The sequence below is a fragment of the Paralichthys olivaceus genome, chromosome 8, assembly GCF_024713975.1.
Source record: "Paralichthys olivaceus isolate ysfri-2021 chromosome 8, ASM2471397v2, whole genome shotgun sequence".
Classification (NCBI taxonomy): domain Eukaryota; kingdom Metazoa; phylum Chordata; class Actinopteri; order Pleuronectiformes; family Paralichthyidae; genus Paralichthys; species Paralichthys olivaceus.
This window is the reverse complement of record NC_091100.1, coordinates 911,080-926,023: the sequence shown is the minus strand read 5'-3', so window position 1 is coordinate 926,023 and position 14,944 is coordinate 911,080. Positions and strand designations below refer to the sequence as shown.

General features: G+C 44.8%; 1 protein-coding gene across 2 annotated transcripts; it reads left to right on the top strand.

Annotated features, from left to right (window-relative positions):
* Positions 1-2,573: 2,573 nt before the first annotated feature.
* LOC109644381 (malate dehydrogenase, cytoplasmic-like) lies at positions 2,574-13,911 on the top strand. Of its 2 annotated transcripts, none has more exons than XM_069529407.1 (9): positions 2,574-2,814; positions 8,793-8,891; positions 9,342-9,438; positions 10,545-10,720; positions 11,645-11,767; positions 11,939-12,115; positions 12,369-12,482; positions 12,642-12,731; positions 13,468-13,911. In XM_069529407.1, exons 1-9 carry the CDS (start codon positions 2,761-2,763, stop codon positions 13,588-13,590), a joined length of 1,053 nt encoding a protein of 350 aa, XP_069385508.1. In that variant the 5' UTR covers positions 2,574-2,760; the 3' UTR covers positions 13,591-13,911. The 2 variants fall into 2 exon arrangements, with proteins under 2 accessions (XP_069385508.1, XP_019965299.1); XM_020109740.2 differs by lacking the exon at positions 2,574-2,814 and adding an exon at positions 7,355-7,576.
* Positions 13,912-14,944: the final 1,033 nt, after the last annotated feature.

Here is a 14,944-nt window from a genome sequence, read left to right as displayed (position 1 = left end):
GTTTTTTATTTTTATTTTTGAGCAACAGGAAACGGCTGCGATCGAACAAATGAAACAAGTTTACCAGCCAGAAAAGTTTGCAAAGTTTGAAACTGCACATTTTATGTTTAAATCTGAGGAAAAGTGCTCTGGAGGTTTGAGGCCTTTTATGGATTTACGTGAGTTTATAATAAATATTTGTTCATGTTTCTGTTGACATGTTCCAGAGTCTTATTATAACTCATCAATCATTCACACAATGAGACTAAAGTCAGAATCCTCCACACATCTGATTATTGATTATTCTGAGGGTGAGTTTGTTCATGATGTTTACATGACACGTGTCTTATTGTCTTCATGCCTCACATCAGAACATTGGTTGAAACGTGTGTGATGATATGTGACTGACATGTCTCTGATGATCTAACACTCTGCACTGACGCATGTCCACAAATGTAGAGACGGAAGAAACTGAACCAACCAGCAAGTATCTCATGTTTCTATGAGAAGAAAATACAAAGACTTTAACTTCGAGAGAAAATAATCATCCAACGACTAAACACACATCCAACACCCCCACCCCACCTCACATCCATTCATCGTGCACGTGAGGACCTCTGCTGGCAGAACGCAGCAGTGACACGCTCACATGCATCTGCAGACAAACTGAGGTTAACTCGAACCAGACTCTGTTTGCGAGATCCTAACTCGAGCACAGGATCTTTACAGATCAGCCACAGGAGGTCAAAGGTCAAACACACACAACTGACGTATTCAATATTCATCATCATAACTTTATTTGAACATCACCGTTACAAAGTTCTTCACACATAAAAACAAGCTGGTTAATACAATGATGATAAAGATCGAAGACATTTTAAGAAATTTAAAAAAGATTTCAACATTTATTTATTATAGAACTAATGACTCAAATATTTTATACGACTCCAGAAAGAATTGAGTAAGACTATAAAATAAATAAGACAAATGTTCACAAGTATTCAGGATGTTTTTTTGTCATATACACAATATGTGTATTATATGTAGCTTTGAATTCAAACTTCCTCAACTTGGTCTTTCTTTTCTGTTTTCTACTTTATTTCTTTGTCTTGGGACATTTTACTGAACAAACCTATATTTCGTGGCGTTTAACAGATGAACAGTTTGACGTCGTCTGTGAGCAGTTGCACCGTTATGTCACCTGACCAGTTTCAGCAGGTCTGACTCTGATAACACATCTTAACCAAAACTCGGTGTTAAGGTGATCATGAAAATGAAACGTATCTTTAATCGGAACCTGCAGGGACGCACCACATGACCGAACTGGATCAGATGTTTGGCGCCGCCACTCGCTCATCCGTGTAGATTTGACAGAACGTGTTCCTGCTCATGTTTTCATGTCCTCATCTCGATGCTGGTCGGTAGTGACACAATAAACACGCGACCATGGATCAGTCCACAGCGTCAACACGGACAGTCAACACACCCACTGTGGGCTCCTGTATTCACTGGAACCTGTGGGACTCGTACTTCACCTCGTACATTTCCTCAGTGACTCGCACAAGTTCCCCACTGACTTGTACTTCATCTGTGTGACGTCAGATTGTACTCGTACTTGTACTTGATGTCAGAGACTCGTAATTGATCTCAGGAACTCGTACTTGATCTTAGAAACTCGTACTTGATCTCAGAGACTCGTACTTGATCTCAGGAACTCGTACTTGATCTCAGGAACTCGTACTTGATCTCAGGAACTCGTACTTGATCTCAGAGACTCGTACTTGATCTCAGGAACTCGTACTTGATCTTAGAAACTCGTACTTGATCTCAGGAACTCGTACTTGATCTCAGGAACTCGTACTTGATCTCAGAGACTCGTACTTGATCTCAGAGACTCGTACTTGATCTCAGAGACTCGTACTTGATCTCTTACAGACTCGTACTTGATCTCAGAGACTCGTACTTGATGTCAGAGACTCGTACTTGATCTCAGAGACTCGTACTTGATCTCAGAGACTCACAGTCCATGTCTGTGACTCGTTCTTATACGTAAATCTGTGCCATGTGTATTCTTTAGTAATATTAATCCCTTAAATTATTTGTGTATCTTATTTATGTATTCACTGTGGATGTCTTGTAACGTCTCACTCCATGTTTCACCTTCTATGTCTGTGCGAAGCTTAAACACGTAAACGCATCACACACACACACACACACACACAGTCAAGACTCTGCAGCAGTCCTCGGTGTCCTCGTGTGACCCTGCAGCACACACACGCACACACACGCACGTGCACGCACTCTGCCATCATGCAGACCCACAGCTCTGCAGTGACGTCACCTCGTCCTCCATTCAGAAGTCCGTTGACTTTTTCTCGAATTGAAGCTTCAGAGGTTTGAATGAATCTAAACCTGAGATCGAAGAGGAGCAGCTCCGACTGCGGCTATTTATATAAATCAGATTAGAGGACTAGACTGAGTGTGTGTGTGTGAGTGTGTGTGTGTGTGTGTGTGTGTGTGTGTGTGTGTGCGCGTGTGTGTGCGTGTGGAACAGGAGGTGTGAGGGAGTCGCGGGAGAACGAGGAACAAGAAGCCGTGAAGAGTCGCAGAGCTGCGGGTCTGAGGTGGTTCTGGTGCCGCGGAGCCTCTGTGTCTGTCCACCGTGTCCTCCTGTCTGTCTCTGTCCCTCTCTCCTGTCTGTCCCTGTCTACCTCTCTCTCTGTCTCTCTCCTGTCCCCCTGTCTGTCCCTCTGTCGGTGGGTGAGCACCGGGTGTCTCACCATGCTGACCCTGCTGTCCTCCATGTATCTGGTGGTCCGGGCGTTTTCCTCTCAGGTGAGTTGGACTCGTTGCTTGGTTTCACCGCAGTGTCCTTGAACGCAACACGAGCTTGACCATTACATTTTCACGTTTTTCCCGCCATCACTGGTCAGACTAGTTTAAATACCAGTTAGTTAGTCAGCTGGTTAGCTGGTTAGTTGGTTACCCAGGCGTGTCTCAGCAGAGTGTATTCAGCTGGTTGGTTAGTTAGCTGGTTAGCTGGTTAGTCAGCTGGCTGGTTAGTCAGCTGGCTGGTTAGTTAGCCTGTTAGCTGGTTAGTCAGCTGGCTGGTTAGTTGGTTAGTTAGCTGGTTAGTCAGCTGGCTGGTTATTTGGTTAGTAAGCCGGTTAGCTGGTTAGTCAGCTGGTTTGTTGGTTAGTTAGCTGGGTAGTTGGTTAGTCAGCTGGTTGGTTAGTTAGCTGGTTAGCCAGCTGGTTGGTTAGTTGGTTAGTTAGCTGGTTGGCTGGTTAGTCAGCTGGTTGGTTGGTTAGTTAGCTGGTTAGCCAGCTAGTTGGTTAGTTGGCTAGTTAGTTAGCTGGTTAGCCAGCTGGTTGGTTAGTTGGCTGGTTAGTCAGCTGGCTGGTTAGTTAGCTGGTTAGTTGGTTAGTCAGCTGGCTGGTTGGTTAGTTAGCTGGTTAGCCAGCTGGTTGGTTAGTTGGTTAGTCAGCTGGCTGGTTGGTTAGTTAGCTGGTTAGCCAGCTAGTTGGTTAGTTAGCTGGTTAGTTGGTTACCCGGGCTTGTCTCAGCAGAGTGTGTTCAGCTGTGACTCGACGGCTCCTGTTAGATTTCTGATGTTTAAAAACAAACATGGCCGCCAGAACCCGTGCAGCGTTTTGGTGAAATAATTCGCAGGTTGCGTCTTTTTTCCGATGACGTCATCATGAATTCAGCCCCAGTGGATTCCACAGGGAATCAACAACACCACTTCCTGCTCGACTCTTCAAAACAAAAGCTCCAACTTATCATTTCATTTAGTTTTTTTCAAACCGTATTCAATCAATCGATCAGTCGAGTGATCGAATTGTATTTGTACAGCCCAACATATATTTACAAAGTTGTTAACGACATCCTCTGTTCTTAAAGACTACGAGAAGAAAATAATAAAAAAGACATAAAGTTCAGGAAGAGTCAGAGTGAAGATCTCAAAAGACCACGTGTAACTCGTGTGTGTCAGTGTTTAAAGTTTATATACAAATTAAAATGTCTGACAGAGCGACGGAGCGGACGCCAGCGAATCACAGACAAACATTTACACCCACACACCTGCGGTCAACACTGATCTGCTTCTGTTTGAGAGAAATGTTTCTTTTATCAAATTCAGTATCAGTGACGAAAGCAGCAAAAAGGACCACGAGAAAAAAGACATTCAAATTGAAACAGTACGATGAAATGATAAATAATAAAAGTCGACCTATTTGAAAAAGCCAGTGGCAGCTCAGGGGTTTTTCTACATCAGGGGCCATAAAAGGGCCACAATTTACACAGAGGGGCCAATGATGCGTCCATATAAATCAGTAAGTCATTCATTGTTTACTTCTAGTTCTATAACTTTGAACAAAGACAAACAACACTGATAAAAAAATATGCAATGTTCCCAAAGAAACACAAAATAATCAAGTTAATAAAGTTAAAGTACAGCATTAAAAACTCTGATCTGAGGCAACAAGATCAGGGGGTTGAGGATCAATGAATCCATATGTCTTAATGTACAAACGTCTGATGAAAAATGCAGAATGTTTTATCAGAAAAAACTAAATGACTTGAAAAAAGTTCTCTAACATTTCTCTAGAAATTCACCATAGTGATGCATTTCAGATAAAAAGTACAAAAAGTATTATAGAAATATAAGGTACTGTGTGTATACTTTGAAAAACAAAGCACCTTTGTTAATGTGCTTGAAACATGAAATATTTAACTCTCGTATTTCTCTGAGCGACAGTTGTTTGAATGGTTTTATTTTGAAAGGTGAATAACGCTGGTTGCTTGCCGCTGCCTTGGTGCAGCAGATTATCAGCACCATGCTCAGAGGAAGCCGCAGCTTCACCAAACTGAACCCAGCGAACCGCAGCCAGATCCAACATGGCTGCCGAGATCCAACATGGCCGCTGCTGTCCTTGAGCGGCTGAAGGTTGTAACTAAAAACCTGGAGAGGCTGAAACCGTCTCGCTGCGTTTTCTCTCCGTACGTTCTGCTTCTCATCCGTCAGGAAGCAGCTGATGAGACAAAGAATGAGGACGCAGTCGTCCTTCTGCTGCAGCCTGATGATGAAATCTTTAATCTACTCTCAACATCCCATAATGAACAGTCAAAAACCGAACAGTGTAGGGTTAGGGGCTGCATACAACCCCGCCTCCACCATGTTAGCAGATGAGTCATGGACCAAACAAGACGTTAAATAAATATTGGTTAAACATGTTTGTGTCGTTTCAGCTCGTTCTCATCTCTCTGGTGTTTGTTCAAGATATTAAAACATGACTGACAGCTGAGACTGACTCCTGATTGGTCGGGCGTGTGTGGATCACTAAGACCTCGGTACCACGGCTTCATCCAACTATTTTTTGCAGCACATGTGAACACGCGATGACATCACCTCCTGACGGTTGTTTGTAACCGTGGCGATGTTCGTGTCTATAAGCGTCAGCGGCTCAGACGGCTCCGCTCTGCTCAGATTCACCTCCTGCCAGGTCGCAGATAACACGCTGGCAGCTGAACCCAGTGACTTCCTGTCGTCTGGGCCGTGAACGTGACCTCAGCCGACCTTTCACATTCGACCCTAATTTGAAAAGAGGTCACGTAGAATAATCCTCGCACCCTGCTGCGTTTTAAAAAATATTTTTCTTGTTTGGTTTGTCACCACCTTTGTTTTTATTGCTTTAAATACCATAAATGATCAGTTTCTATTGACCTTCCTCTGCCACAGAAAATATTACTGTTGTTATGAATAAATGAAATACTTATGATGTAATGTGTGTAACATTACACAAGTTTTATAATCTGGAGGGTCGGGGGGTTTCAGAAAAACCTGAGCTCATGAGTCCAAATTCCTAAATACTTCATAAGATCCTTCAGAAAAACATTTTATTATATATTTTTGAACAAATATGTATTTTCTTTTTCCAATTTACATCTATATATCTATCTATAGATATATATATATATGGATAGAATAGAATACAGTTATACAGGATTACACTTGGTAACAACATGTACCAAACACTCTCTATCTCACGGGACCTTTAAGTGACTTAAAGGATCGTTAAGTGAAGCTGATTACGTTCCTGCAGATGAATGTTCTCACTGTTCTCATTCAATCACCGAAGATCACGTGATCGACGTCGTGATGAACAACTGAAACTGTTCGGTCGAAACAAAGGAAACGAGCTGTTGTGTTTGTGTTGAGGACTTTCAGCGTTCTTGAAGGACGCTGCAGCTCCATCAGCTCTGGAAAGAGTTCTAGCAGCAGAGACCTTCAGGAGATTCCACGGATCCTTCATGAGTTCAGGTTTTTCTTATGTGTGGTTGAGATGCTGAATATCAGTGGTGGAGCTTCCAGAGTCTGTGAGGAGGTTTGATGAATCACTGAAGGTTTCTCTTGGACCAGGTCAACACTTCTTTAGAACATGACCACAGCTCCCTCTGTCAGAGTCCAGCTAGTTAAAGAGTGAAGGTGTAAGTTTAAGAATTCTAAACAGACGGTGGATTTGGTTTCCAGAGTTCTGCTCAACACACTGACACTTTGTTCTCTGCATGACAACCACTTCATCACTCAATCAACAGAAGTTAGCTGCAGAGGGCGCTGTTGCATCCGGTATGTTGTTTTGGGGGGGGGGGGGGGGGGCTCTTCAAGTGTTTTAAAGGTTTTTGGATCCGAGTTCTCTCCGTTCTGTTCTGGAGTTCCAGCAGAACTTCGAGGTCCCACTGGTTCATGAAGAGATTCCAAGGTTCACTGATGAGTTTCTTCTTCTCTTCACTTTGCACCACAGGTCACATTCACTCATTCACTCACATGTTTGAGCTTCAGGTTTTCAAAACCTCTGAACCGTCTGATCAGAAGCTGCTCTAGGATCTGAGCCGCAGCCGACCACAGCTCCCTCAGAGGTTTGGACTCAATGTTCCGGAGGGTTTCAGGGGGGTCACAGTGGTTCTACTGGTTCTGAGAAGTTTCCAGAGGTTGTTTCTCTAGAGACGTTTGTCAGGATTGACGATGACGTGGATCCAGAGTGGGTGTGTGGTTGTTGTGGAGCCTCCAGGGGCCTTAAGGAGAATGTCTGGTTCTGACGGGTCCAGAAGGGCTCAGGTCAGGTGTCCTCGCTCTGGTCCTGACTGGACTTCACCTTCAGACACGAGTGAAGGGGGAAGGTCTGGTTCTGTTGTTGTTTCTCTGGTGTCTCTGTTTCTCTTTGTAATGAACATCCCTCTGGAAACAGACCGCTGCACTTCTGCCACTCGCCACGAGGTGTCGCCAAAGTCTCGCTTCCTTTTTTTTTTTCAAAAATGAGATTTTTTTTCACACAATGTGGGACAGGTGGGCGCGGTTTGAGCAGAGCGGTGCATCATGGGAGACCGTGTTCCCCTCCTCGGCGGTGGCAGCTTCGGTGTGTTTTAAAGAACTACAAGTCCCGTGGTTCGTGCGGGACGTGTGGTGTCACCGCCTGACTGTAAAGGAGGAGGACAGAGGTGACCCTGCGCGTTAGTTCGAGTCCGAGCAGGAAGATCAGGCCCCGCACATCCCGCACAGACCCGCAGCTTCACCGCATCCTCAGCCGCTGACGACATGGTAAGATGGAGGGTCCTGCGCGGCCCCGCACACTCAAAGATCTGCTTCATCTCTGTGTGCGCGCACCGATGCGTTAACGTTGCGTGAACAGTCGCTCGGCGTCTAAACTTCCCCGCGTGTTGCTCGTGCGTGACGCTAGTTTGTTGCGCAGTTTTAACGCATGTGAGTGAAAATAAAATGCGCAGTTCTTTCTTTCATTCATCGAGAGACGAGGCCCGCGACATCAGCGTCACGTGACGTCAGCGCTTCTCTTGTTCATCCTCTGGAGCCAATCAGAGCAGGGGACTCGTCCGGACGAATGTCGGTTCAGAAACGTTGTGATTTAACGATGCGTCGCTGCACGCACAGAAACAGTCAGGTCGGAATGTGATGGAGCTGTTGATTCTGACTGAGCTGGAGTCAACCTCCACTTCGGCGTCTGTAAAACTGTCCTGTTCTCTCTCTGAGTCCATTCATTCTGTGGTCAGCAACGTTGATGTGTGAACCATCCATAGGAGCCGGACGTTTGTTTGGTGGGTTTATAAAGAAGCCGAATTAAAGAGTGAAATCAACTTTTCCAGAAAACGTGAAAAAGGAAAGTGAACGTCATAGCGTCTGTTGTTAAAATGCAAAGTCATCGTAAAATTATCTGGATTCTCTATGGAGTTTGGTGAGAAGTCTTTTTTTTGCCAAGGACAGAGTTCCAGAGGAGGAGTGATTGAAGCCATCAGCAAATCTTTATACCTGCCGAATTACACAGCGACATAAAATACTTAAGAACAAATGCAAAATTAAACTTGATGTCATTGCCACCATTGCTAAAATTCAAGGTCAGTCTACAACTCACGATCTTCTTATAGGAGTTTGGTGAGACGACTTCAAATAGACAGCAGCCTCCCACAGGAGGAGAGTGTGAACCGATCAGAAAAGCTGGATGTTTGTTTGGTTGATGTTAAATGTGCAGAATTAAAGAGATCACAGCCTCCATCTTTTAGAATGAAGGGTCATTCTACACAGAGGAGGAGCTAAAGAGCGACATAAACAATTTCATTTGAATGATCGTCATAGCTACGGCCGATAAAAATACAAGGTCATTGTACAATTCCCAGTTTTGTTTATGGCGTTTGGCGAGAAGTCTTTTTAATACAGTTCCACCATGTTGAAGTCTGTGTGTGATGCATCTGATCCAGCTGTTTATCTCAGTGATTGACACGACCTCTGTTTTGTTTCCCCGCAGCCTGAACCAATCCGTGTTCTGGTGACTGGCGCTGCCGGTCAGATCGCTTACTCTCTGCTCTACAGCATCGCCAAGGGAGATGTGTTCGGCCAGGACCAGGTAGGACTGAGGCTGAGCTCTGGTTACATAACCACCCCCACCTCCCCAGGCTGATTACTGCACCGACAGCTGGACCATGCTCTGCAGCTCGTTACATAATGGTTTTAATGGTGGGACGCCTTCACGTTATTGGTCCAGATTGGTTTTGGATGGAGGAAATGAAACCATCTCAACCAACGGCCAACAGTCTCCTTATGAAACCACTGGTCCATAGGGGGCGCCACTGACAGATCCGGCTGTGTTTGTCAGGAAGTGTCCTTGAATGAAATTTGCTGCTTTCTATTTGTAATGTTTGTCAAATTAAACCTTGTCATCGAATTCTGAAGTAAAAGTAACATCAGGTTGAATGTTGTAGTCGTTCATGCTAATATGCAAAGTCATGCTATGCTGCTCGACTGTTTGTTCTCTTCTCATTCAATGTTTTCAATTCTGTTTCTGTCGTCTCATCAGCCAATCATCTTGGTCCTGCTGGACATCCCCCCCATGCTGCCGGTGCTGGACGGAGTCGTCATGGAGCTGCAGGACTGTGCCCTCCCACTGCTGAGGGGTGAGGCTTCTGTCTGTCTGTTTTAATTTCATATCTTTAGACTGAGTGACTCACACATGTTTTTTTCTCTTACTGGGTTAAAAACATGTGGTTTCCTTCACATGACACTAAATCACATGTCGTCATTTAACGACCACGTCAAACACAGAACAGGTTTTTCAACCAGATAAAGTTCAGCAGCCAAGAAATGAATTCTGCTTCTTGTTCTGGTTTTGATTCAAATCAAAGTTTATATCTTAACTCTGATAACTAATAATAAATGAACAAACCCTGAACTAGTTATAATACAGTTAGTGTTGTCTGATTGGTTAATAAATCCATGATGGTTAAAGTGCTGATTCACAGTGTTTCATCATTTCCCCTGAAGCAGCCTGAGCTTCACCTTCTCCTCCGTCTGGAACACATTCCCTGCACCTCCTGTGTGTAGTGTGTGTAGTGTGTGTAGTGTGTGTAGTGTGTGTAGTGTGTGTAGTGTGTGTAGTGTTGCTGCTGCTGCAGGGGAGGAGGAAGGAGTGTCAGACAGAGGGCTTCTGATTGGCTGCTGCACTGCCTCCACCAGCAGCCAATCAGAGCTGTGGTGGGACGACAATGACGTGAGCTGACTGAAGTCCAGTGATAACCAGGGTCTGATCTTATCGTGAGGATCAGATGAAGCGGCAGGAATTTATCTGACGCGTCGAATCAAAGAGGGACACCGAAAGATTCCCAGATGTTTAATCTGCAGGAGAAAGAAAAAATCAAGAAGTTGATTTGATTTGAAAACACGACGAGTTCTGTAAACGAACATGTGAGCAACATGACGGAGCTGTGAACAGAGACGCTGTTAATGTTTAAAACACAATGCATCACGTTGTCCTTATCAATATGTTGAGCAGCGCAGGTCTTTGTCCTGAACCGATAACAGGTTAATGATTAGACTCAATGATTAGTAACATGTTACTCTAACTTTGTTCATACATGTTTACTTAGAACTCTTTACAGTGACCCAGTGAAACAGATCCCCCTTGTTTATTTATATATATATGTATCTGAACAGCATTAGAGGCGATGTATTGTACATTGAGTACAGGCTGACCTCCCCCCCCCCCCTCTCTCCCCCCTGACAGAGGTGATCCCCACTGACAAAGTGGAGGTGGGCTTCAAGGACCTGGATGCCGCCATCCTGGTGGGATCCATGCCCAGGAAGGAGGGCATGGAGAGGAAGGACCTGCTGAAGGCCAACGTCGCCATTTTCAAGACGCAGGGCAGCGCGTTGGACAAGTACGCCAAGAAGACGGTCAAGGTGACGCTGCAGTTTGTTTATGTATTCATTCATTTATCGGGGAAGTCAGAACTTCACACTTGAAAACACTTTAACAAGCTTCCGTTTCCAGTGGTTGTCTGGTGTTCCAGAGCTCTGACCTTCAATGATTATCACTCATCCATCAACGTGTCCAGGCCGTGAATAATTCTTACTGGGAAGCAGAGAAACTCATTCTGTAAATAATCCTGTTCTGGTGTCTCTCAGACTTTAGTCACAGTGACTGTGACACAGACATCAAGTTTGATTCCTGGTGGTTTTAGAAATTGACAAATCTCACATGAACTTTTAGAAGCTGCAGACGATCAGTGATGTCGACTTCAGATGATGAATTTTAGAGGTTATGCACTTCCTGTTTTCTCCAGACGAAACTCTTTCCTGTCTCGGGTCTCGTTAACTTCAGGTTTCTGATGAAGCCTCAGAGGACGAGGTGGCAAAATCCCTCTGTTTAGTGTAACTTGTAGTTTGAACCGTGCACGACCTGGAATCTCCAAAAGTCGTCAGTGAGGCCCAGCGGACGTCAGCGTGACGAAAGAACCTCAGTGTTTACTGAGGTCAAAGGTCAAAGTCTAACCTGCAACTAATCTGTGAGACTTTGAGTAAATACTGACCTCAGAAGATGCCTAATTGGTCGAGTACTTCATTGTTTATCTCGACCACCATTTTAATAAATCTGTAGCTGCAGATACAGCTCGAAATGTTCCACCTACTTCAGCTCAGCCACCTAGCTAGCTAGCTCGTTAGCTCCGACTCTGCCGCACAACGTATCCCGGGATTCATTGTGCGGCTGTGTCGGAGCTAACGACCTTGCTAGCTAGCTTTAGTGTCACGTAGCTGCTCGACTGTGTCACTGCACGATAAACCCGACCCTGATGGAGGTTTTTTTTTTTTTAACTTGTTTTCCAGGTTTTGGTCGTTGGAAATCCGGCAAACACCAACTGTCTGATCGCCTCCAAATCTGCTCCATCCATCCCCAAAGAGAACTTCTCCTGCCTCACACGCCTGGACCACAACAGAGCCTCCTCCCAGGTACACACACACACACACACACACACACACACACACACACACGCACACACACACACACACACACACACACACACACACACGCGCAGATTAAAGTCAGTTTTTTTCTCTGATGCGTCACCGACAGAATTCCTTCACATTAAATAATTCGCTGTGTTCCTGCCTCACCTGTAGGTGGCGATGCGTTGCAGCGTGTCCTCTGACAACGTGAAGAACGTCATCATCTGGGGGAACCACTCCTCCACTCAGTACCCCGACGTCCACCACGCCAAGGTCAACGTCCACGGTTCGGAGATTGGCGCCTACGACGCCATCAAGGACGAAGCGTGGCTCAGAGGAGACTTCATCTCTGTGAGCGCCCCCTGCTGGCCACACACGCCCCCTGCTGGCCACACACGCCCCCTGCTGGCCACACACGCCCCCTGCTGACCACACACGCCCCCTGCTGGCCACACACGCCCCCTGCTGGCCACACACGCCCCCTGCTGGCCACACACGCCCCCTGCTGACCACACACGCCCCCTGTTTCTGCTTTTTCTAATTCTAAAAGTTTTTTTTTTAATTCTTGTTCCTCTTTCAACCCCCCCCCCTCTTCCTACTGCAGACGGTGCAGCAGCGCGGTGCCGCTGTCATCAAGGCCAGGAAGCTGTCCAGCGCCATGTCCGCTGCCAAGGCCATCTGTGACCACATGAGGGACATCTGGTTCGGCACCAAGGAGGTCAGTGGTGAAGGCCGACGTTAGAGAACGAGAATCTTTATCAGTGATTCAATGAAAATGAATGTGGGGTCAGGTTTCCTCTCAGTTCTCTGCAGGTCATGTTTTTTTTTTTTAATGTTTTTTCTCTCACATTATTTTTCTCGTGCTTCCTGTCGACAGGGCGAGTTCATCTCCATGGGCGTTTACGCTGCTGGGAACCCCTACGGAATCCCAGAGGACCTCATCTACTCCTTCCCCATCCAGATCAAGGTGAGTCCGTCATCGTGTTCAGCCAATCAGGCTTCATATGCCCCCTTTCTTTTTATATCAGACCCTTTTTAGTCCACCATTTTGTTTTCATTCCTCCATGAAAAACCTCTGCAGACGATCAGACAACAAACTGAAGTCAGTGATCCTGTTGAATATGAAGTCGACCTGCAGCCAGAGACAGTTTCTCTTCTGGAAACAGTTTCTCATTGTGATGGAAGTTTTCTGGAAGCTGCTGAAAGGAGAACTCAGGCAGCAGCTGAGTCTCAGACAGAAGAGATGTCCATCAGAGACCCGGGATGAAACAATAGAAACGTTAACAGAGTAACCTGAGCAATCGTCAACCCTCAAGTGGGAAGATGTCTCTCCCGCAGCAGTCTCCAAATTTATCTCCCTCACCTGCGTCACCCTTTCAAACATTCCTAAATCACGTGTCCTTTACGTCTCGCCACTGGTGAAATACAGTAAAGGATTGGAGATGGTGTCTCTGTCTGAGCATCTGAGTTAGATATGAACGTCCCTGAGCGTGGACACAATGTACGGCTGGTTGGTCCTTAATCTGTAACCTGAGAGAGGGAGTATCTGTGGAATGAGTCTGCACTCTCCTCGTGGTGAACACATGTTGTTTGTTATGTTTGTCATTATTATTTATAATCTGAATGAAGAACGTAAACGTGGTTCAATGACGGACGTGTTTGTGCAGAAATAATGAAGAAGCTTGATGTGTCGTCCTCCACAGAACAAGACCTGGAAGGTGGTTGACGGTCTCTCCATCAACGACTTCTCCCGAGCCAAGATGGACGCCACAGCGGCCGAGCTTGTGGAGGAGCGGGACACCGCCATGGACTTCCTGTCCCAGTGACTGTCTCCCCCTGCTGGTCAACAGCAGCAGCAGCAGCACTTCAGCCCCCTGAAGACTTGCTGTTCACGGCTCTGAAGACAAAGCCCCTCCGACATTATAACCGTCCCAGCTGCTGTCTGTGTGTTTCCTTTTTGTCTGTGTGTGTTGGCCACTTCTCCGGGTTTTCAGAAAACCATTTTAATGACCACACCCTGGCCTCCTCCGCCTGCACCGCAGAGAGAGAACGTCTGTGTCTGTAGATGATAACGATGATAACGCACATTAGCCGTCCAGGAACTGTAACGATATGTTGTCACCAATAAAACCACACAGAAACTGACAGAACCAGAATCGGGTCTCTTCTGTGCTGTGCCCATGTTCAGAATAGTCGGTATCGTACGTCAGTTCAACACAGGGCGACAGGAAGTGGTCAGTGAAGTTCTCGTACAGCACGTCACGGTCGAACCACAGACCGGTTCACAGGATGAAGAGGCTGTGACACAGTCTGAAATATTCTTGTGTAGTTTCAGTTTTATTATTTATCCACATCTGACCAACGGTTTTACAGGATGTTTGATTAAACTGAAGAGATGATCAGCTGTTAAAACTAATCAATAATAATTAATATAGCACATTCAAAACATTCTCTAATAAAAACCATGAGTAAAAACACACTAAAAATTATAAAAACAAATCAGAGCAATAAAACAGTCTTTCAAAAATGTGATTAAATGTCCTCAGATTTTTATATTTGATGAAAAACCATCACAAACAAGATGAAACACAAGCTTTTAAAGTGAAGGAGACAGAGTATGAAGGAGTTTGCTCATCATCTTCGTTTTAAACCTGAAGTCAGATTCTGAATGATGAGATTTCGACAGGTTCGTTTCTGTTGGGATCATTTGAGCCACATGGAGGCAGCAACAGTCTGAACCAGAAGCTTTGTGTTGGATTCTTATTCGTCCAGTTATTTATTTATGAAATATCAAACAGTGGTGCTGTAACTTAGTACATTTACTCAAATACTTTACCTAAGTACAATTTACAGGTTCTTTTTATATAAATGTCTACTCCACTACATTTGTTGATAGTTACCAGTAGTGCTTTTCAGAATAAGTTTATACAGAATCTACAGTACATCATTCTCACACACACATAAATATATATAAATAAAATATATATATATTTATACAAAGGCTCATGAATAATATTTATTTAACATTCTGTACAATATAGCGGAATTTCGTGTGAGTATTAAAATGTTTACATAAACAAGAGAATTCAACGATTTAAAATAAAATGAAAGATCCAGCCATTATAAAACTTATTGTATAAGAACTGCTTAAACTTTTTGAACAGTCATTATATGAATATG